Source organism: Protopterus annectens, chromosome 8.part0 (genome assembly GCF_019279795.1).
Source record: "Protopterus annectens isolate FY-2018-M chromosome 8.part0, PAN1.0, whole genome shotgun sequence".
In the NCBI taxonomy this organism is placed as follows: domain Eukaryota; kingdom Metazoa; phylum Chordata; order Ceratodontiformes; family Protopteridae; genus Protopterus; species Protopterus annectens.
Genome location: NC_056741.1, coordinates 775,628,168 through 775,653,221, shown reverse-complemented (window position 1 = coordinate 775,653,221; position 25,054 = coordinate 775,628,168). Strand labels below are relative to the sequence as shown.

Below are 25,054 nucleotides of genomic sequence, written 5' to 3'. Positions count from 1 at the left end.
CTTTACAAACCCTCCCAATAGATGACGGCGTCAACCATTTTAATCATACCTTTCTCACTATTCTAGATCATCATGCCCCCATGCGCTCTATACGCATAAAATCTAAGACAGCACAATGGCTTACAAGCAACACTAAAAAACTTATCCTTACTAGGAACAAAGCCTGGACTAAATGGCGAGCCACTAAAGACTCCTTTGATCATCTTAACTTCAAACAAATAAGAAACAGGACTAAATTAGCTATCATACAAGATAAAAAAACTTCTATACCCAGTTGCAGCAATCCTCCCAACACCAACCACAAAAATTCTGGAGATCTATTAACACACTACTATCCCCTGGCAAAGTTGAAACTCCCAATCCTCTAGGCTTCAGCCCTGAATCTCCCCTACAAACAGCAAATGTATTTAACAACTTCTTTACCTCTACAATACTTTAGCCAACCAACAAAGCCCTGACCCTGATCTACTAGGTAACCCGAACTGTACCCCACCACCATTTCAACTACAACCCATACCCACCTCCCATATTCTAAACCTACTTCAAAAACTGAAACCTTCTACCCCCTCAGCTGACAAAATACCAGCTGAATATCTCCAGCTAGGAGCTAAAGCTATTGCCTACCCGATCTCTATACTCATCAATAGAACCATAAAAGAAAGTACAATACCTTCACTCTGGAAAATCTCCCACATCATCCCTCTCTTCAAAGGGGTGATTCTTTTGAATATTCCAACTACCGCCCCATAGCACTGCTATCTCCTCTTGCTAAAATAATGGAGAAATGTATCCACAAACAATTACTTAGTCACCTCCTAAACAATAATCTCCTTGCAAACTGCCAACATGGATTTCGTCCCTACCATAGCACCACCACAGCCTTATTATCCTTTATTGACTCCATTAATAAAAAACAAAATAATAACCTACTCTCATCAGCATTTTTTGTTGACCTGTCAAAAGCCTTTCATATGGTGAACCACCAACTACTCTTACATCGCTTAAAATCCCATTCTCTTGACAGCATTGCCTTAAACTGGTTTTCCTCCTATCTTCAAAATCGGAAACAAGCAGTGTTATGGAACACTAATCTCTCCGAACTTCTGCCCACCACTCTGGGAGTCCCTCAGGGCTCCATCTTGGGTCCTCTTCTATTTTCCATCTTTATCAATGACCTACATCTTGTCACCCCTCTAACTACTTGTATCCAATATGCTGACGATACCACCATCATTTGCTCAGCCACCACCCAAACTGACCTACACTCACTTACCCAAAAAACTTTCACCACCATAGAGCAATGGTTCTCTAATCACTGTCTCCTCCTAAACCCTAAGAAAACTAAACTTCTCCTCTTCCTACCCACACACCAATCCCCCTCTATCAACTTCTCTCTCACCTCTAACAATGGCATCCTTATCTCTCCTGACCAAACAACCAAACTTCTTGGCATAACTATTGACAACCTACTTAAATTTGACTTTCATATCAACTCAATCATAAAAGCAACTAATAGAAAATTAGGTTCTCTCTACAGAATCAAACGATTTCTAACTCCTGAAGCAAGAACTACCATAGCTAGAACCCATCTCATATCGACACTCCTATATGCTTCCCCAATATATACTAACCTTTCTAAATACAATATCAATAAGCTTACAGCAGCCTATAATAACATTGCCAGATTTGCCACTGCCTCCCCATGTAAAACACATCACTGCCAGAATCTCCGCTACCTAGGATGGCTAGAACTACCCCACCTAATTCAATACTATCAGCTCTCCATAGCCCAAAAAGCCCTTCACCACCCTGAAAATACACCTATGCTCTCCACCCTTATAAAACCCTACAACAACCTAAAAAACCTTCGCTAATCTAACAAAACACTGATTCAAACTTCTCTATCAAAGAACACAGCAGGTGACTCTATATTTTCTAACTCAGTTGGTAAGATATGGAATCAACTTCCCCCTGACCTAATAGCCCAAACATCCATCACACTGTTTAAAACTAAACTAAAACACTATCTAACCAATCACTGGCTATGCTCATGCAACAACCCGAGCTGATCTTTACAACTCCTCACACAAACTGCATCCTTTACACTTCTCTCAGGTCTATTTTTCTTTCTTTTTCAGTGTTCATTTCTACTATAAATGCTGTCTCTTATCTATCAACTATACTCTTATCTACATTCTATTACTAACTTTCTTATTTTCTACTAGAAATACTGTCACTTATCTATCAACTATACTCTTCTCTACATCCTATTGAAAACTTTTAAACAAACTCCTTAATCTCTGCTGTATCACACTACACATTCCAGTATTTCTGTATAAGCTATATCTCCTATTACCTTACTTTCTCATATTGTGGTTTAATGTCTTGAGTATTTTTGTGCTTGAAATACCCTATGTATTGTGTAATATGCTTATTGTGCTTGTAATAACTTATGTATTGTGTTTATATTTTTTACCATGTATTAGATAGCGGAGCTTTTCTCCTCGGGCCTCCACTGAAAATGGACATGTATCCAGTTGGACTAGCCCGGTTAACAAATGTAAAATAATAAAAATAAATAAAAATAAAATAATTCTTATCTACCAAACGGACCCCTTTGTTCTAATGATAAACAACTTCTCACCATCTATAAACCTCAAAAAGCAATTGGAAATAGCTGTGCCTGCTTCTCTGTTGCCAAAAATGGAATTCTATTCCACAGGCTATTGAAATAGCAACTTACAATCCTTCCTTCAAGCATGTTATGAAAGACCACCTATCAAATCCATGGCTCTGCTCATGTTAGACCCCTGGCTGGACAGCAAGTGTCGACTTTTTCACTTCCTCATCTTCACTTGGCTATCCTACCCTCTCTACCACTTTACATAACCTCTTCCTATCACCTTCTCCCCATTAATAATAATATATCCCAATCACTGTCCCTATTATAGTTGCAATTAAACCAAACACATGACTTTTATTTATTACTACTGGGAATTGCCAAAAGGATGCCCTCCAGAATTGTATTTAGTGTTTTGCTTTGCTTTTTCCCATTGCTCACTTTGTAACAAAATTTTATTATATCTCCAGTGCCTTACAATATTGTTGATTAATTTTGAAATGTATAATTTACTGTTTTTTATGTAACATCTTTGAATATTTTTTCTGTTAAATGGAGCTTTTCTCCCTGGGCCTCTGCTGAAAATGGGCACTTGTGACACAGTTGGTCCTTCCTGGTAAACAAAAGTAAATAAATAAAAAATTTGCATGACACAAGTAAAAAGTTATAATTCAAAGTGTCAAGGGATGAAGACAAAGCAGGGTGGAGTTCAAGAAATAAGGCAAAAGTAGGGTTTTGGATACAGAACCTTGAGGAGAATGACAACAACCGTTCATATCTGAATTTTCTGGGCATACTAAGGCTTTATTAAGCATTCAGAATATTATATTCATAAAGTTAGAGAAAATACTCAATGAAGCTAACATAGGAATGGAGAAAGGAGATTTTGCTAATAGGGATGACTGTAAGTAGGAGTACAGAAAATAGGAAATAAGGGGCTGGTATTTACTGGATAAAATTGACAAAGGAACAATGCATTGTTGTAAGTAGAGAGGGAGAGGTAGGCCATGAAGAAGTTTGGACTGCAGGTTGGAGAGTACCTTCCTTGCCAGGGATTAATATCAGAGTATAAGCACAGAAATAAGGATAGAGTTAAGTGGGAAAAGCTGTTTCTTCCAATAGAACAAGGCAGTTTGGGATTACCCAGTTAGAGGGGGTATGTCAGAGCTACACAGTTAAGGCTCCTATACATAACACAAGCAGAAACCTATAATTCAAAGTGGGAAGGGATGATGATGAAACAAGAGGGAAGTTCAAGAAACAATGAGAGACTGGGATTTTGCATGCAGATCCTTAAGGAGAATAACAATAACAACAGAGAATACTATATTCATAAAGTAGCAGAATGTATACTAAGAACTAAGCCAACACTGGAATGGAGAAAGGAGATTCTGTTTATAAGGATGACTGCAATTAGGGGTACAGAGAATAGGTGAGAGAGGGCTGGAATTTATTGGGGAAAACTTGAAAAAGTACCAAGGTATAGGGAGCAAATAATTACACAATGAAAGGTAATAGAATGGGAGGCCAAGACTTTATTTGGACTGCAGGCTAGAGATTGCCTTCCTTATCTAAGAGTGAAATAAATAGGGGGATCCTAAGTGAAAGACCAGCACTGGTTGAGTTTTTAATGGAATCTAGAACAAAAGCTACTGTTAAAAAGGAATAATTAGTAAAGCACATAAAATATGTCAAGATAACTATAAGAATCAATCAGAGGATGGTAGAAGAGATTGGGAAGAGAGATTGGATATGCAATTCACAATGAAAAAATGGGAAGGGGGATATATGAATGTCTCTGAAATATGCACCAAAGTCTAGAAGATTTAGGATCTTTGCTTGGAAGTGTTTACATAGATATTTGTATACCCCAAGTAGACTCCAAAGAATGTTTTCCTCAGGCAGACAGCAAATGTTGGAGGTGTGATGGTGAAGAAAGCGATAATTGGGAACATATTTTCTTGGAGTGTAATTAGTTGGCAGACTTTAATGATTCTCTGCAGACTATTCTGTCAGCTATACTGGGTGAACAAATTGGTATACCTAAGGAATGTTTTGAGCTATGATACAGAATCTAAATTGCTTTGACATAGTAAGGCCTTGCTGTGTCTAATTATGGTGGCTGGCAAATATCAATTATTAGAAAATAGAAATCAAAGTCTAAATAAACTGTATTAGAAGTAGTGAATATAGTAATAGAGATACAACAACTGGAACTGGGATCATTAGAAAAGGGTAGCAGCAAATTACATAGAGAAAAATTAGAACTGTGAGAACAATGCATGCAGAAGAGGAATGAGGTTTAAAGGAAGGCAGGATTTGAATGAGCTATGTAATGTTTGACTGACAATGGCTGGACAGATTATAAGTAATGTATAATGTCTGCAACTAAAGTTGGTTTCTGAAGTATAATATTTCCAACTAAAATTATGTCAGTATGGTTTGTTCTCATTTGTATAAATAAGCCATAAGTAATAATTTAATAAAGATGTTTCTTGTTTAAAAAAAACAGTGAACTAACCATGCTAAGCTCTTAGTTCATGTATTTTCAAGGCAGACATTTGTACAAGCAATATTTAATTCTAAAGATACTTACCAGTGTAGCCAGGCTGGCAAATGCACTCATACCTTCCTATCTTGTTTATACACAAGGCTCCATTTTGACATGGGTTAGATGCACACTCGTTTACGTCAATTTCACAGTGCTTGCCTTGGTAACCAGGTACACAAAAACATGAGTACCCATTAACTGCATCCACACAAACTGCTCCATTCTGGCATGGGTCAGATGCACATTCATTTATGTCAGTTTCACAGTAAGCACCTGTGAACCCTTCTGTGCAAATACAGGTGTTGTGAAAAGGACCAATCTGACAACTCTTTTCAGTTCTGCATGGATTGCTGCTGCACTCAGTAATTTCAGTTTCACAGGTTGTCCCACTGAAGCCAGGAGGACATATACAGGTAAAGCTAGGATTTCCTGCAGTGCTTTCACAGGCAGCATGCTGTTGGCAAGGATTGAATGAACATGCATCATATCGTTTTTCACAATTTTTCCCAATGTAGTGGATAGGAGTCACCAAACACTGGCAGACATAATCGTCAACATCCTCGTAGCATGTAGCATTGTTCTGGCAGGGATTAGACAAGCATCTCTGAGTGATCTTAGCGCAAACTCTTCCTAAAAAATGAAACAAAGGACAATAAGAAAACAGTCTGTATTAGGGTAATTGCAATAGTATTTACAGACCTTGCAAAGACTAAAGCATATACCCCTATTACTATAGTCATGCATTGTTGGTTTAGTACCTTAATAAAAATTTTCATATGGTCATCCAAAATTTCTGTGTTTTAAAAAGCTTTGCTCTTATTTTCTGCTTTTGAGTTAATAATTTGTAGAATATATAAATACAGGAAAAAAACAAAAGTTGCATAGTTTTATGATCTGCAAAGCTGCTAAAAATGTAAAACTACTGGGGAACTACCAAACTTATAATACACCCCTAAGAGTTGCCCAGTTGTTGGAATTTGGCAACTTATGTGGACAGATACTTAACTTTTGACCATCCTATGTCTATTGTCATAAGAATGTCCTTCTATATTGCACAGTTTATAAACAAAGGGAGTAACTCTTGATCTAGGGATGTCATTGACCCCATTACTCAGCCCTCATTAGATCAATCATTGAGTATAATACCCCCTTTAGTATATATCTGCCCAGACACATGCAACAAGAATACTGTCAGAGATACCTTACAAAAAGAATCCAAGGCATAAACAATATTTCTACATGAACCATCTCAAAACCCTGTCACTATACATAGCATCCTACAGACTGCTGAGATGTGACCTGTGTTTGGCATAGAAGGCATTCTCCAACCCAATACTGATGGACTTACTGCATGTAAGCAAGTCAAATGGAATCAGAAATACTCAATCTAGGGAGCTTAACCTCTTCTGCAAAATCATTAGAATGGTTTGGAGGGACAGGTGTATCTCACACAGGATACCACTGCCCTGGAACAGATTTCCCTTCCACATAAAACAGAGCTTGTCCCTGTCCATATTCAAGTGTAACTTGGATCTCTGGATATGAAACAGAAAATTTACCACAGGATTTCCACCTGTACTACTAATGGACAGAGGTGGCTCCTAAACAATTTATCCCATGTATGGGTCCCTTCAGATTATCTATGGTATCTTTTTCTTCAGCTGCTCCCATTAGGGGTTGCCACAGTGGATCATCTGTTTCCATTTCTTCCTGTCCTCTGCATCTTGCTCTGTCACACCAACCACCTGCATGTCCTCTCTCACCACATCCATAAACCTTATCTTACGCCTTCCTCTTTTCCTCTTATCTGGCAGCTCCATTCTTAGCATCCTTCTCCCAATATACTCAGCATCCCTACTCAGCACATGTCCAAACCAACTCAATCTCACATCTCTGACTTTGTCTCCAAACCATCCAACCTGAGCTGACCCTCTAATATACTCATTTCTAATCTTGTCCATTCTTGTCACACCCAATGCAAATCTTCACATCTTTAACTCTGCCACGTCCAGCTCTGATTGTTTGTCAGTGCCACCATCTCCACCCCATATAACATAACTGGTCTTGCAACCATTTTGTAGACCTTCCCTTTCACTATTGCTGGCACCTGTCTGTCACAAATCACTCCTCATACCCCTCTTTACCCTGCCCGCACTCCCTTCTTCACCTCTCTTCCATACTCACCATGACTCTGAACTGTTGATCCAAAATATTTAAACTCATCCACCTTCGCCAACTCTACTCCCTGCATCCTCACTACTCCTTAGTTCTCCCCCTCATTCACACACATATGTTCTGTCTTAGTCCTGCTGACCTTCATTCCTCTCCTCTCTAGAGCACATCTCCACCTTTCCAGGGTTTCCTCAACCTGTTCCTTACTCTCACTACAAATCACAATGTCATCTGCAAACATCATAGTCCACGGGGGCTCCTGTCTGATCTCGTCTGTCAACCTGTCCATCACCATTGCAAATAAGAAAGTGCTCAGAGCTGATCCTTCATGTAGCCCATCTCCACCTTGAATGCATCCATCACTCCTACCACAGACCTCATCACTGTCACACTGCCCTTGTACATATCCTGTACCACTCTTACATAATTCTCTGCCACTCCCAACTTTCTCATACAATACCACAACTCCCCTCTAGGCACCCTATGATATGCTTTCTCTAAGTCCACAAAGACACAATGCAACTCCTTCTGACCTTCTCTATAATTCTCCATCAACACCGGCAGAGCAAACATCACATCTGTAGTGCTCTTTCCTGGCATGAAACTGTACTGCTGCTCACTAATCATCATCTCCCTTTCTAACCTAGCTTCCACTACTCTTTTCCATAAATTCATGCTGTGACTGATCAGTTTTATCCCTCTGTACTTACTACAACACTGCAAATCACCCTTAAAAATTGGTACCAATACGCTTCTTCTCCACTCCTCAGGCATCCTCTCACTTTCCAGGATTCCGTTAAATGATCTGGTTAAAAACCCCACTGCCATCTCTCCTAAACACCTCCGTGCTAACACAGTTATGTCATATGGACCAATAGCCTTTCCATTCTTCATCCTCTTCACAGCTGTCCTTACTTCCACCTTGCTAATCCGTTGCACGTTCTGATTCCCTATACTCACATCATCCAACTGTCTTTCTCTCTCTCTCTCATTATCTTCATTCATTAGCCCCTTAAAGTACTCTTTCCATCTGCTCAACACACTCTCCTCGCTTGTGAGTACATTTCCCTCGTTTATCACCCTAACCTGCTACACATCTTTTCCAGCTTGGTCCCTCTGTCTATCCAATTAGTACAGGTCCTTTTCTCCTGCCTAGGTGTCCATCCCTTTATACAACTTGCCTTGCTATAACACCGAGGAAGGGGAAACCCGAACACTTTGCTGCATTCCAGTTTTATTGTTTTTTATTAAAGTGGTTGAATGTACCTGTGTTCTCTCTTTATTTGCTGTTGATCATGGATTTATTGAGCACAGCTTACTGCAGTGGTTCTCTTTATTTTTTAACTCTTCACTGCCACCCAGTGCCTGTCTTAACTCTTCCCCAAATTCCACCTTACAGTTATCCTTTTTCAACGTCCACCATTTGACCCTTGGCACTGCCCTCACTCTCCTCCTTTTCTTCATGATCACCAAAGTTATCCCACAGACCAATATACCTTGCTGCCTACCCATGCTTTCCCCTGTCACCACTTTGCAGTCTCCAATCTTCTTAAAACTGTCCCTCTTGCATAGGATATATTCCACCTGTGTGCATCTCCCTCCACTTTTGTATGTCACTCTATGCTCCTCCCTCTTCTTAAAATACATGTTCACCACTGCTATGGCCATCCTTTTCACAAAATCCACTACCATCTGACCTTCTGCATTCCTCTCCTTAACACCATACCTACCCATCACCTCTTCATCCTCTCTGTTCCCTTTACCAAAATGCCAATTGAAATCCGCTCCAATCACCACTCTCTCACCCTTGAGTACACTCTCTTCCACTTCATTCAACTCACTCCAAAATTTTTCATCTCATCTATTGCACACCCAACATCCGGAGCATATGCACTAACAATATTCATCATCACACCGTCAATTTCCAGCTTCATAAACACAACCCTATCTGACACTCTTTTAACCTCCAAAACACTCTTGACATACTGTTCCTTCAGGATAAACCCTACCCCATTTCTCCCCCCATCCATACCATTGTAGAACAATTTGAACCCACATCCAATATACCTGGCCTTACCCCCCTTCCATCTGGTCTGTTGCACACATACTATGTCAACTTTCCTTCTCTCCATCATATCAGCTATCGCTCTCCCTATACCAGTCATACTGCCAACATTCAAAGTTCCTACCCTCATTTCCACACTCCTACCTTTCCTCCTCTCCTCCTCCCTACAGGCATGCTTTTCCCCTTTTCTTCTCCTTCGGCCAACAGTTACCAAATTTCCACCAGCATCCTGTTGGCTAACAGTACTGGAGGTGGTTATTGTTAACCCTTGACCGATCTGGTATGGAAATTTGTATTGTCTGCATATTTGATCTAGCAAAAATTTTACACCAGATGCCCTTCCTGAAGTAACCCTCCCCATTTATCTGGGCTTTGGACCAGCACAAAAAAATACAGTGGCTTGAGCATCCCCCAGTGGCTGTTTGGATTATCTATGGTATGATCCCAGTTATTCTCACTAGGGGTACCAACTATGGAGTAGGTAAGGCCAATCTAACACCAAATGGCATGATCATTCAAGCATCAATAGGGATATTGGCCAGACTTAAAATGACCAGCAAGGGCAGGTAGCCTAGTACCAACCTATGACCCTATTGAACATTTCTTTTGCTGGTTGTGTTCAATGACTATGTACTGATGTACTGTTGTAAGACTTTATGTAGACAAAAAGGGTCAAATAGTAATTCATATTATTTTACTATGAATTTGCAAAAATATAGTAAAAAAATCCACATTTATACCATATTTTCATGTGTTGTCTGTCCAAAACAAAAAATACAATATAATCAGCAAATAGGTGTGTTAAATACCTATTCAAAAGGTATTTTGATCTGTGTATAAATGTTCTAACACCTATATGAATTTGACAGGTATTTCACTGCAAATTAAGTTCTCAGTAGTGTAAGTCTGTTATCTGTTTTACGTCTGCTGATGACCACATTTGCACTTTGGCAAATTATTTCATCTTGAGCTGTCATTCAGTAGGACAGCAGTAATTCAACAACTCTTGTTCGTTATTTTTGTATTTTATGGTCAGGGAAAGTTTGAAGGAGTTCATAGCCTGACATCTTTTAACTTCATCAAAATTCAGAGCTTTAAAAACACATAAATAGTAAATAAACATGAGGACTACAACTTGCAAATTGCAATGGTGTTCTCTTACAGATGATGCTGGTTTCACCTCAAGTGTAGACTAAACTGTAACTATTACAACATCAATGATTGCTTAGTACTATGGACGGTCTTCACTACTCCTCTGTTATATGTAAAGCACTGCAAAAAACAAGTTCCTGAAATAATTGCTGCAATGGAGATTTCCCAGGCATAAAACACTAACAGCAGCTGTTTTATTTGCAAACACACACACACACACACACACACACACACACACACACACACGCACACGCACACGCACACACAGACACACAATATAGAAAATCAAATTACTAAAAGTCTTTATATTTTTGTTAAAACTACTTCCACTATTATTGTTAAAATAGTTTTCTTATTTCAGACATAAAAATGACATTTGCAACTGCAGAATAAATCCCAGGACTTATCCATGATGTGAGCCTTTCTTTCTATTTAACCTTCTTCCTATGAGAACAGATTGCTAGTTTTTTAAACTTCCCTAGGCCCTACTGCTGTTTCTTAAGTGGATTTTCACCTTGAACTCATAGCTCTGTGCATACTATATAATATGCTGTTCCTTAGCAACAGCCCACAGAACTATAACCAAGACTTAAGGCTTTGCACTGTAAAAAGCAGTAATCATAGACACTGTACGACAAAAGCTATCACAGCCTCTGCCAATGAACACATTGTAATAAACACTTTGAATGTCATCAAATTATTTTAGCAAGCTCCTGAAATTACTTTTTGTTAAAAGACTAGAATTGTCTGTCACTACTCTTTATTTTTGTAAGGTTATGTTCTGTTACTGCCAGTTTTTCTGGAATGTGTTTAAAGTAGACATATTTCTATGTAATCTTCCATATTCTTTATGCTTAATACACTGCATTTGGAAAAGGAAACATCTACATCTCTGCCACTTCTGTTGATTAGATATATGTTACTCATAGCTAGTATTCTGAAAAAAAAAATAACATCTGAACAGCATAGGATGTCTGCTATGTCCACATCAAAAAATTACATTCTGCCATCAGCATGTTAATATATTAATTTGAACTTATTAGCTGCAAAATTGTATAATGAGGAATGCATAGTTCTTTTTTAAATACTGCTCAGTGGAGGCATGCATCAGTTTGGCTGTCGTTGCTTAACTCTTTGCATAGGTTTACAAAAATAATTTGATACAGCAACAACACACCACTTTAAAAAAAGAAAGAAGCTGCAGCCAGCTCCTGTGGCTTAGAGGGATAAAGTCCTGGTTACGACCTAGAAAACCTGAGTTCAATTAGTGTTTCAAGTTGCATAAACTGGGGGATTTGGTGTGTTAAGGCATGCTACCTGTATCAGGCAGCACACAGGAGAGGTCAGATAGCTGCTGGAAAGGAGGGGGTGCTCCATCAGGGAAGCAGTAGTCTATGCCACAATGCCCAGTTCCCTACAAAACGGTGTCTACAGGACTGCAATCAGTTTCTCTCAACATTTAAACAGATTGAACACTACAGTTCCCTACAAAATGTTGTCTACGGGACTGCAATCAGTTTCTCTCAACATTTAAACAGATTGAACTCTACATTTCCCTACAAAACGGTGTCTACAGGACTGCAATCAGTTTCTCTCAATATTTAAACAAATTGAACTCTACAGTTCCCTACAAAACGGTGTCTACAGGACTGCAATCAGTTTCTCTTAACATTTAAACATATTGAACTCTACAGTTCCCTACAAAACGGTGAGTACAGGACTGCAATCAGTTTCTCTCAACATTTAAACAGATTGAACTCTACAGTTCCCTACAAAACGGTGTCTACAGGACTGCAATCAGTTTCTCTCAACATTTAAACAGATTGAACTCTACAGTCCCCTACAAAACGGTATCTACAGCACTGCAATCAGTTTCTCTCAACATTTAAACAGAGTAGGTTGCACACACCAAAAGCATTTGTTAAGCTTTCACTTACAGTGCTTTGTAATTAAGCAGGTCACCATATTGGTCAGCCATAGGGCTCTTTGTTTCAACCTGAGTGGTTGCCTTCTTCTCCTGTAACTGAAGTAAATTGGCTCTTACATTAAGAGCTGTAATACTTACCTTATAGCTTTAGGACACCTTAGGAAACCTTGTAAACTGCAATAGCCTCACGTCGCCTCACTATGCCTCGGCTCTCTCTCCCTCCCTGTCCCCAATTCCCTCCTGCCCCCAGTACCTCTAAATTTATAGTACTATAGCCACTCTCCCACTTTCTAGATCCTATCTGCTTTCATCTGGGATAATTCCACCCACTCCCATTCTACTACCTACATTTTAATAGCACCTATTAGCTTTCATCTGGCATTCTCCCATCCCCTTTCCAGTACCTTTACCTCACCACTCTATATTCTGCTGTTGCATCACCAGGTAAACAGTTCCTTAACTCACTAGCTGAATCACATATAATGATATACTCCTCTTTACTACCCCTCTTGTTTACACCATACCTCCTTACCTTGTATGAAAACTAGTTTCTCACGGGATTTCAGGTCCCAAAAGGCCATACTATCACCCCAGCTGTAAATCCTTCCACCTTCAACCATACTTACAGTACCAGATCCTATCCAACATCTTGTTCAGTCTATCAACATCTCAACCCCAGGCACATTAGCTCTAGATCCAAACACTACCACAAACTAATAAACAAATTCCTGAAGTTTATCACCAAGTATAGACTCAGCCTAATACTTGGTGGTGATATTCACCCCAACCCTGGCCCACTCCTTCAGATACACATACCCCCTCTACTTGCAATCTAAGCTACAAACCTACAATTAATAGGCCAACTAACTCTCTCCTAGTCTGTCATCTCAATATTAGAAGCATTAATAACAAGGTACATGAATTGCATGCACTTCTGGATGTCCACTCCCCTGAGATTCTCTGTTTATCTGAAACCTGGTTAAAACCTAACACTAAAGACAATGAAGTGTTACCACCTGGGTACAACATACACAGGCTGGATCATGCTTCAAGGAGGGGGGGGGTGGGGTAGCTGTACTCTATAAATCTGAGCTGAATGTCACCATAGATGTAATACAACCTTCTCAGATTAATAACTCAGAGATTCTTACCACCAAATTGCAACTTAATAAAAATAAATACATTAATATCATCTGTATGTACATTCCCCCAGGTAAAAATATCTCTACATTTGAAGATATCCTGCACTGGCTATCATGTCACTACCTCCAAGAAACCCTACTACTTGGAGACTTTAACATAGACTGGGGCACCTGTTCCTCAGAATCCCCAACCACCCATATTAACCTGCATGCATTTACACAAATCATATCCACCCCTACCAGGATAGGTAAACCCAACCAAAAAGAAAGTATACTTGACTAGGTACTCATAAACAGTCACCCCCAACTGTACACCTCTGGTACCCTCCTTAATGGCCTAAGCGATCACCTTCTCACATATGTAATTAAGCACAACACCATTAATTCCCAACAACCTTTACTCAGAAAGGTTAGAAACAATAAAAACTTTGACCCTGCCAAATTCCAACAAGAACTAAACTCATGTAATTGGTCTATTCTAAAACACCTCCCGTTAGAGGAAGCAGTAGTGATCTTTAACAACAAATTCCTTGAGATCCTTGATTTGCATGCAACTATTCGTTCAAAGAGAACCAAGGCAAAAACTGCACCATGGCTTTCTATAGAGTCTAAACTCAAAATTACCCTTAGAAACAAAGCATGGGCTTTATGGCATTCTTCTAAAGACCCTCAAGATCACATTAAATACAGGCAATCCAGGAATTAAACCAAAAAATCAGTTTTACAAGACAAAAAACAATATTACTGTAATTTACAGACAGTAAATCAAATTAACCCTCAGAAGATTTGGGCAGGTTTAAATAATCTACTACATCCTGGACAAACTTCAACCCCAATCCCTGCTGCTACTATTGATAAAACCCCTGAAGATATTTCTGATAGTTTTAACCAATTCTTTACTGAGACAATTCAAGCCCTACCTAGCCAATTACCTCCTAGCTCCCCTGGTCCTGAAAGTAGCACCCCTAGAAACCTACTTGCATTCAGCTTCCAACCAGTCGCCACTTCACTTATCCGTACCTTGATCAAAAAATTAAAACCCACTACACTTTCTGCTGATCAACTCCCTGCGGAGTACCTACAAAAATCAGCTGATGCTATTGCTTACCCAGTCTCAATACTAATCAATCGAACCATAGTAGAAGCTAAAATTCCCACCATCTGGAAAATATCCTATGTAATCCCACTTCACAAAGGAGGCAGCTCTACTGAATTCTCCAATTATAGGCCAATAGCTATACTCTCTCCTCTTGCAAAGATTATGGAAAAATGTATTCATAGACAACTCATGCACCACCTAATCCAAAATCGCCTTGTGGCAGACACTCAGCATGGCTTCCGTCCTCATCACAGCACTACTTCAGCCCTCCTAGTCTTTACTAACACCATAAACCATAATCGCAACAATAATTATATATCCTCAGCCCTCTTTTTGGATCTTTCCAAGGCATTCAAAATGGTCGATCATCAACTTTTAATCCACACCCTGCAAACGTTCTCTAGATACTGGAGCCCTCCAGTGGTTTCAATCCTACCTGAATGGTTGACAGTAGGCTGTCCTCTGGCAGAACAAACTCTCTAACCTTCTACCTAACACCCTTGGAGTACCACAAGGCTCTATACTAGGGCCCTTGCTGTTCTCCATCTTCATTAACGACCTTTATACTGTCATCCCAAAAGTCAGCTCTATCCAATATGCTGATGACTCTACTCTGATTTGCTCAGCCACATCTCTAGTAGAGTTATGGTCAGCTACCCAGACCACCTTTAATACAATAGAAAACTGGCTTTCTGATCATCGTCTGATCCTAAATCCCAAAAAAACTAAAATGCTGTTATTTTCACCAACACGTAGGTCTACCGCTTTCACCTTTACCATAAAATCAAATGATGGCACAATAATCTCCCCTGACCCATCTACAAAACTATTAGGTGTCATCATAGACAATAATCTAAAATTTGACCTACATGTTAATCAAACTATCAAAACCATCAATAAAAAACTAGGGTCATTTTACAGAATAAAAGCCTTCCTAACCCCTCCAGCTAGAATTGCCATAGCTCGCTCTCACCTTCTTTCAAATCTTCTGTATGCATCCCCTCTACTCTCGAATTTAAACAAGACTGTCCTTAACAACCTCTGGGCTGCCATTTTGGACACATCATTGCATCAATCTAAATCAGCTTGGGTGGCTTGAACTACCCAGCCTAATCCAGTATAACCAACTGATTATGGCCTATAAAATCCTCTATAATCCAGACAATACTCCTGCACTTAAAAATATTATCACCCCCTATAACAATCCTAGACCGCTTCGATCCTCTAACAAACTACTAATTCAGACTAGCAAAATTAATAACACAGCTGGTGATTCTCTCTTTGCAAACTCTGAAAGTAGATCCTGGAACTCTCTTCCAGCTATTACATTACTTTCCACCTTAGGTCAATTTAAAACTAGACTCAAAGAACATTTGTCACTTAACTGGCTATGTCAATGTATCAAGCCTGGCTAACTCTCTCTATAATGTGTAAAAATTTGTTAACCAGTTTACTGTGTAATTTAATTTAATCCTGACTTGTGCTCAGGATTAACTGTAACCTGTGGAACTTTGTTTAACTTGCTTACTTGTGTAATCTCTGTAAATAGTCTGTTTGTAATATGTAATGCTGGTATTATGTAATGCTGTATCTGCTTACCCTTGGAGATTTTCTCCCCAGGCCTCCACTGAAAATGGACATGCATCCAATCGGACTATCCCGGTCAACAAATGTAAAATAAAAATAAATAAATAAATATCCATGATTCCCACACATAGCATACAAGTCATAGATTCATAGGTTCACAGGTAGGTACTAGGCTATCTGCCCGAGGGCATTTATAAGCCTAGCCAGAGTGTGTTGGCTTTCACCGCCCCATTGATTAATTAACTGATCCTGATGGCAGAGTCAATGAAGTGATCCCAGGGGTGTATTTTCTGTTACCCATCCACTCGTCAAGGTTTCTCTTGAAGAGTGTTAGTGAGGGGCTCTGCCTAATGTAGTTTGGAATTTTGTTCCAAAACATGGGGAGCCTCTGTGATAGGAATCTATCCCTTCAGCATGTACTATTTATTGTTGTGGCGAGGTTTAGCTCACTAGAGCACATGGCTCGCAGTGACTTGGATTTCTTTAGGTGGAGCATGTCCATCAATTCTGAGTTGGACATTGCTTTGTAAGTCAGGCAGAGATCACCTCTTTATAACCTCTTTATTTCTAGACACAAACCTTTTAGTAATTAGATGAGCCACATAGAAGGATTTCCTAACTACTTTGGCAATATGATTGTCAAAGGAGAGATTACTATCTACCTGAGTCCCCAGATTTCTTATTATCTCTTCTGTATTAAGGGGGCTACCACTTATGTGGTAATCCATGGGTGTTTTGTTTTTCTCAAACAGGATGACTATGCATTTTTTGGCATTTAGCTTGAGGCCATGACTTTGACACCAGGTGTCTGTCTCAGTAAGGCCCTTTTGGAGGATGTCTGTGTCAGCCGGAGAGTCAATTATGGCTCCCTGTTTGCAATCATCAGCTAACTTGGTTAGCCATAGTCCTCCTGTGTTTGCCTGTACTTCTGAGAAGTATATGCCAAACAGTAGGGGCCCCAGGACTGAGCCTTGCGGGACACCACTTGTGACTGGTTTAGAGTGGGACTTGGAGCTCGCTATTCTTACCGTGTGATCCTGTCTGTAAGCCAGTTGGCAACCCATCTCATGACATAGAGGTTTATGTTCAGGCTGGTGAGTTTTTCTGTAATACCCGAGTGTGGAATGGTGTCAAAACCCTTGGCAAGGTCAAGGTAGGCTGTGTGAACAACATTTCCCTCATCCATGGCCTTGGTGACTGTCTCGAAGAAGTCAACCAGGTTTAGTAGGCATGATCTGCCCTTAACAATGTCGAACTAGGCCGGGTCAAGTGTTTAGAGGTTCCAATGTCTTTGTTAATGAGTTCCATGATGATGTGCTCCATAGCCTTGCAGACCAGGCTAGTCAGGCTTATGGGGCAATAGTTACCAGGGTCAGTTGTGGCCCCTCCTTTGTGGAGTGGAATAACCGTTGCTGTGTGTCATTCTATGTGCATGTAGCCTGTGGAGAGGCTGAGGATGAACAGCTTGTTTAGGTGGGGGGTTAGTTCATCCTGTAGTTCTTGCAAGACACAGCCTGGGACACCATCTGGCCCCACTGACGCTGTGTTTTTTGGCTTTTGAAAGGGTTTTTTTCACCTGTGCGTCTGTGATTTCCGGGACACTACACTTTTCCAGTATTATTGTGGGCCCTTTTGGGTATGAGAGGGGGATGAAGTTTGCACTGAATCTATCTTCCAGGATGTTGGCAATATTAGTAGGTTCAGTATATTTTGTGCTATTTTGTACTAGTTCAGTGCATATCTGCGAGTTGCGACTTAGATTCTTAACATAGCTAAAGAAGGCTTTGTGATTATATTTTTAATCCTTGGCTGTTTTTCGTTCGAAGTTAGCCTTGGATGATTTTATGAGGGACCTTAGTTTCTTATTGATACTGATCAGGGATGTCTTTCCTTCTTGGGATTTGCTTTTTTTCTGAACCAGTTTCCTCCTTCTATTGTATAGCCTGTTTATAGCAGGGGTCCACCAGACTGGTTTCCTTCTCTTAGAGGAGTGAGTCTTGGTTTTGCTAGGGATGGCACGATCCATGCATCCTTGTAAGTGTTCATAGAGTGCATTTGCAAAGGTTTCTGCATCTTGGGCAGTGTTACCCTTTAGCGTGGGGGCTGTGAAACTTACCACCTCTGTCTTAAGTAAGGTGAAGTTTGCTTTAGAAAAGTTTTTTACTGTGGTTTCCTTAGTTGGGGGTGGTGGTGGGGTGTGGACATCCAGAGTGATTAGTTTATGGTCTGATCTAACCAGTGATGGATTGACCTCTGGTGTGGAACACCTGTCACCCATGTTGGTGATGACCATGTCCAATATGTTTTCACCTCTGGTAGGGGAGTTTACTAGCTGATCCAGGGCATTTGAGTTGATGAATTCCAGGAAGTGCTTGGCCTGGGAGTTTGTACTCGAGTAGTTTTCCCAATTAATGGTAGGGCAATTGAAATCACGCAATATCAGGGTGTTCGGTAGGACCCTCATGTTTTCCAGTGTCTCCAGAAAGGTGAAGTGGTGGTCCTGAGTTATGGAGGGTGATCTGTATCAGGCCACAATTTGCATTGCAGATTTGCCTGATGTTAGTTGCACATGGATGATCTCAGAGGTATCATGCTGCGCCACTAACCTGGAGGGGTATGTATCCTTGATGAATATGGATACACCCCCTCCTTTTGTGTTTCAGTCCGTGTTCTGTGGCTGAAACATGTGGTGTGAGTTGTAGCCTGGTAGTGCTGGGGTGCTCTCTGGAGCCTTGAACCAGGTTTCGGTTACTGCGCAGATGTCGACGTTCTCCATACTGAGGAGTGCTTCAAGTGCATGCATTTTGAGATTTAAACTCCTGGCGTTGAGTAGCATAACCCTCAGTTTTTTGTTAATTGTGCTGTTTACGGAGGTGGGTTTGACTTTTGAGCCTTGCCTAAAAAAGGCACTATGGGGGCAGCAAGAGCCTTGGCCAGTATTCGAAAGCCTAGGGGTGACAGGTGCAAGCCGTCTCTTGCGAAGCAACGCGGCTTGGCGAACTTGTCATCCCAGGCTGACAGACACTGGATCTCCTTTGAATGATACCAGAAGCTTAGTCAATTGTTGAAATTGATAATTTCTTTTTTATACTGAGGTATCATTCTTGGTGAGGGCAGGATGCTACTCAGGATCAGGGTCATACCAGCCTGGGCTACATGATCAGAGAGCTCTTCCATGTCTCTTTTCATGTAGTCCAGGGAGGTAGGTCTCAGGTTATTCACACCAACATGAACAATGACAGAGTCATATTTGTACTTGTTCTGGAGTGACCTGAGTGCTTGTGTTATGGGGCGGATTCTGGCTCCCGACAGGCAGCTAACAGTAACCTTCTGCTTGTCCAGCCTAGTGAGTGGGACGTCAGTGTGTCTGACTATAGAGTCACCTATTACTAGTGTGTTAGGTATGTTATTTCGCCTTAAGGGTTGTGATTGTGTGGCACACTGATTTTGTGTTGTATGTGCTGTCTGGTTTGTGACGGGAGGTGCAGGTTGTTTTGGTGTCTGCTTTGGAGGTCTCTGATGCTTTTGCAGGTTTTTATTTAAAGCCTCCAAGTATGATTTTGTGTATTTATGGTTTAGTAGGTCTATGTGTGGCTGGAGGTGTGGTGCAAGTGTTAACCTTCTCCTCTTGACTGTCTGTTCCAGTCTTGGGTGGAGAGAGCTTAGCCTCCAGTTTGGCTGTATAATTGCATCTCTCGCATATGTTAGTGTTTTGTTGTAGGAGGAGAGGGTTGTCTGTGTACATGAGGCAGTTGTAACATTGCCTCAGGATACCCAAATTCACCAGCTGGACTGAAGAGTACAACTGAAATTGCCCTTTGGTCATGCCTGAATAGTAGGGTGAGCTGCTTAGTCACTTGGTTGGTGAGGGGTGAATAAAGAGTCTTGCCCTGATGGGCATTCAAGTTTCAGGGTATATTAGTACTTGCTATTAGGTCTGAGCAAGTGCTGGGCTGTAGGATGCTTTTTGAGTGCTTTGGTTGAGAGTTAGACTAGTTTCAAGGGAAAAACTGAAGAGGAGACTTAGTGGAGCTCGGAATAATTTAACCCTAGCTAACCGGCGCTGCCCAGCACGCAAAACCGTGCAAACACGTTTTTTATAGCAGGGAAATGAAAGAGATAGAAATTAGCCCAAAATGGCCAATAAACTACTAACTTCTGGGCTGGAACCACTCCTACAGGGACAGATAGGCTGCTCAAAGCTCCCCTCTCTCACAGGTGAACAGAGAAACTTCCTTCTATCCAAGTAAGGTATGGGCAACACAGAAACTTGTAACACAGCCCTAAATTCAGCACTAGCCTGAAAACTGGACTATACTAGCTTAGAAAGGCGGGAAACAAGGAATTTTTTTTTTTTAAAGATAAGGCAAAAACAGTAACAAATACACTTAAAACAGCTTTAAACGACAACAAACGATCAGAAAAGGCTATTGCACTTTAGTGTGCAGCCTACAACAGTTAAACAAATTATTTAAACAAAAAACAACTTTATAAAAGTGCAGGCAGTCAAATAAGTACAATATGTGAAAAAAAACAAGCTTTTAAATCACAATAAATGCTGGAAAATCTGTGTTCAGGCGGAAAACTTGTAACACAGCCCTAAATTCAGCACTAGCCTGAAAACTGGACTATACTAGCTTAGAAAGGCGGGAAACAAGGAATTTTTTTTTTTTTAAAGATAAGGCAAAAACAGTAACAAATACACTTAAAACAGCTTTAAACGACAACAAACGATCAGAAAAGGCTATTGCACTTTAGTGTGCAGCCTACAACAGTTAAACAAATTATTTAAACAAAAAACAACTTTATAAAAGTGCAGGCAGTCAAATAAGTACAATATATGAAAAAAAACAAGCTTTTAAATCACAATAAATGCTGGAAAATCTGTGTTCAGGCGGAAAACAGTTAAGTACAGCAAGAAAATACAGAAAGCTGGCGGTAAGCAACTGAGTAGAGCTGGAGTTTCTTTAGTCGAGCTGCTTAGGACATCTGTTTGTAGCCCATGATCCTCTTGGTGAGGTACTTTTGGGGTCTCTCCAGTTGCTGCAGGTGTCAGGTAAGGTACATCCCAAAAGGGGCATTGTATTCAATTATGGGCCTGATGAGTGATGAGTAGAGGGGCACAATGACCTCTCTTGATCTAGATGCGAACCTTTCGTGATAAGGTGGGCTATATAGAAGGTCTTTCTAACCACTTTAGCAACGTGATTATCAAAGGAGAGATTACTATCTACGTTGGTCCCCAAATCTCTAATTATTTCTTCCGTACTTAATGGATTACCACCTATGTGGTAATTTGTGGGCACCTTGTTTTTCCCAAAGGGGATGACTATGCACTTTTTAGCATTTAGCTTGAGGCCATGGCTCTGGCACCAAGCATCCGTCTCTGTGAGACCCTTTTGGAGGATGCTTGTGTCAGCCGGAGATTCGATTATGGCCCCCAGTTTGCAGTCATCTGTGAACTTTGTCAGCCATAATCCCTCCGTGTTAGCCTGAACCTCAGAGAAGTATATACCGAACAAGAGAGGTCCCAGAACTGAGCTCTGTGGGATGCCACTTGTAACTGGTTTGGATTCGGACATAACACCTGCGATTCTGACCATGTGGGTTCTATCTCTGAGCCAGTTTGCAACCCATCTTGTGATATAGGGGTTGATATTTAAGCTGGTAAGCTTATTTATGATGCCGGAGTGGGGTATTGTGTCGAAGGCTTTTGCGAGGTCCAAGTAGGCTGTGTGGACTACCTTGCCCTCATCTATGGCTTTGGTAACTGTTTCAAAGAAATCAACTAGGTTTAAGAGGCAAGATCTGCCCTTAATAAAGCCGAATTGGGTAGGGTCCAGTGAATGTAGGCTCCCAATGTCTTTGTTTATGAGTTCCATGATAATACGCTCCATAGCTTTATAGACCAGACTAGTCAGGCTTATGGGGTGATAGTTTCCGGGGTCCGTTGTGGAACCACCTTTGTGGAGTGGGACCACTGTAGCTGTACGCCATTCTGTGGGTACATATCCTGTAGTAAGGCTAAGTTTGAACAGTGACTTAATGTGAGGGTTCAGTTCTTCTTGGAGCTCGTGTAAGACACAGCCTGGGACACCGTCCAGTCCCATAGATGCTGTGTTTTTTGCTTTGGAGAGGGCAGCTTTCACCTGTGCATCTGTGATGTCAGGGAGGTTACATTCAGTTGGGATAGGCATTTGCTCCTTTGGGGGGGAAGGGGGGGAGACGTTTGCACTGAATCTGTCTGCCAGGATGTTGGCTATGTCTGTAGGTTCGGTATATTTTGTACCGTTATGCAACAATTCAGAGCATATCTGGGAGTTTCCGCCCATGTTCCTGACATAACTAAAGAAGGCCTTGTGATTATCTTTAGTATCTAGGGCAATTTTTCTTTCGAAACTGGCCTTTGATGATTTTATGAGGGATCGAAGTTTCTTGCTAATACTGATCAGAGATGCCTTCCCTTTTTGGGATTTTGCTCTGTCATGTAGTAACTTCCTCCTTCTGTTGTATAGCTTATTTATGGCCTGGGTCCACCAGACCAGTCTCCTGTTTTTGGAGGAGTGAATCTTGGCTTTATTTGGGATAGCATGATCCATGGATTCCTGCAGGTGCTCATAGAATGCATTTGTAAAGGATTCTGAGGATTGGGCTGTGTTATCCTCTGGCCCAGGGGCTTTGAAGGATTCCACCTCAGTCTTGAGAAGTGCAAAGTTGGCTTTTGAGAAATTCTTTACAGTGATTTCCTTGGCTGGGGGTGGGGATGGGATATGGATGTCCAGGGAAATTTGTTTATGGTCTGATCTTACCAATGAGGGGTTTACCTCTGGTGTGGAACATAGAGTCCCCATGTTGGTGATGACCAGGTCCAATATGTTGTTCCCTCTTGTGGGAGTGGTGACCAGTTGTTCCATTGCGTTAGAATTTATAAATTCAAGGAACCGTTGGGCAAGGGTGTTTGGGCTTGAGTAGTTTTCCCAGTCAATGTTTGGGTAGTTGAAGTCACCCAATAACATAGTATTTGGAGAGACCTTCATATGCTCCAGTGTTCTCAGGAATGCCAAGTGGGGTTCCTGTATTAGGGAGGGTGTTCTGTAGCAGGCTACAAACTGAAAGGCAGTTTTGCCCGCTGTTAGTTGCACATGGATGGTTTCCGATGCTTCGTGCAGTGCCACTAACCTGGAGGTGTAGGTATCTTTGATGAATATAGATACTCTCCCTCCTTTTATGCTTCGGTCCGAGTTTTGGGGCCGAAATGCATGGTATGAGTTATAACCTGGTAGTGCTGGGGTGCTCTCAGGAGCCTTGAACCAAGTTTCTGTTACTGCACAGACATCGATTTTCTCCATACTGAGGAGAGCCTCGAGTGCGTGCATCTTGAGGTTTAGACTTCTGGCATTGAGTAGCATTACCTTTAGTTTTTTTATCCTTGGGTTGTCTATGGAGGTGGGTTTGTCCTTTGAGCCTTGCCTAAAAAAGGCACTATGGGGGTGGCAAGAGCCTTGGCCAGTATACGAAAGCCTAAGGGTGACAGGTGCAAGCCGTCCCTAGCGAAGCAACGTGGCTTGTCGAGCATGTCATCCCAGGCTGACAGACACTGGATCCCCTTTGAATGACACCAATACTTTAGCCAATTGTTGAAACTGATCATTTTGTCTTTATACTGTGGCATCATTCATGGTGAGGGCAAGATGCTACTCAAGGTCAGGGTCATACCAGCCTGGGCTACATGGTCAGAGAGCTCCTCTATGTCTCTTTTCATGTAGTCCAGGGAGGTACATCTCAGGTCATTCACACCAGCATGGACAATGACGGAGTCATACGTTTACTTGCTTTGGAGTGACCTGAGTGCTTGCGTTATGTGGTGGATCCTGGCACCCAACAGGCAGCTTACAGTGACCTTCTCCTTGTTCAGTCTGGTGAGCGGGACGTCAGTGTGCCGGACAATAGAGTCCCCTATAACAAGTGTATTTGGTGTGTTGTTTGGCCTTAAGGGCTGTGACTGTGAGGCACACTGATTTTGTGAGATATGTGATTCATGGGTATTGTTGAGGGGTGGCTGTTGCTTGGATATCTGCTTAGGAGGTATTTGCTGTTTAGGCAGATTTTTATTTAGAGCCTCTGGATATGTTTTTGTGTGTTTATGTGTTGGGTATGCAGATGCAATAGGTCTGTGTGAGACTGGATTTGTGGTGTGGGTGGTTACCTTTTCCTCCTGACTGACTGTGCCAGTCTTGGGTTGAGAGAGCTCTGCCTCCAGTTTTGCTGTGTAACTGCATCTCTCACATGTATTAGAGTTTGTTGGAAGGAGGAGAGGGTTGTCTGTGTACATAAGGCAATTGTAACATTGCCTCAAAATTCCCAGATTCACCAGCTGGACTGGAGAGTAACCTTGAAATTGACCCTTGGACATACCAGATTAGTATAGGGAACTGATTTTTCACTTGATCAGGAAGGACCAATCGGGAGTTTAATACTTATGACAAGTCAAGGAGGGTGTAGTGCTTTACTTAGTTAGTGTTTCCTTATAAGAGCTGAGCAAGTGCAGGGCTTTAGAAAGAGAATAGAGTGATTACTTTGAGAGTTTGAACAGTTCTAAGGGAAAAAGTGAAGAGCAGACTTTGTGGAGCCTGGAATACTTTAAACCTGTTTAGGCGGCGCTGCCCGACGCTGCTCAGTGCGCAAAACCGCACAAAAAGAGAGTTGTAGGGTTTTAAGAGAGAGAGATCAAGGAGTTTA

General features: G+C 41.1%; 1 protein-coding gene across 1 annotated transcript in view; it reads right to left on the bottom strand.

Moving 5' to 3' along the window:
- Positions 1-25,054, bottom strand: part of CRB1 (crumbs cell polarity complex component 1) — an 856,806-nt gene that overhangs the window by 580,201 nt on the left and 251,551 nt on the right. The window contains exon 2 of the mRNA XM_044080246.1: positions 5,217-5,801. Coding sequence (XP_043936181.1) covers positions 5,217-5,801 — 585 coding nt within the window. The remainder of the gene's footprint in view (positions 1-5,216; positions 5,802-25,054) is intronic.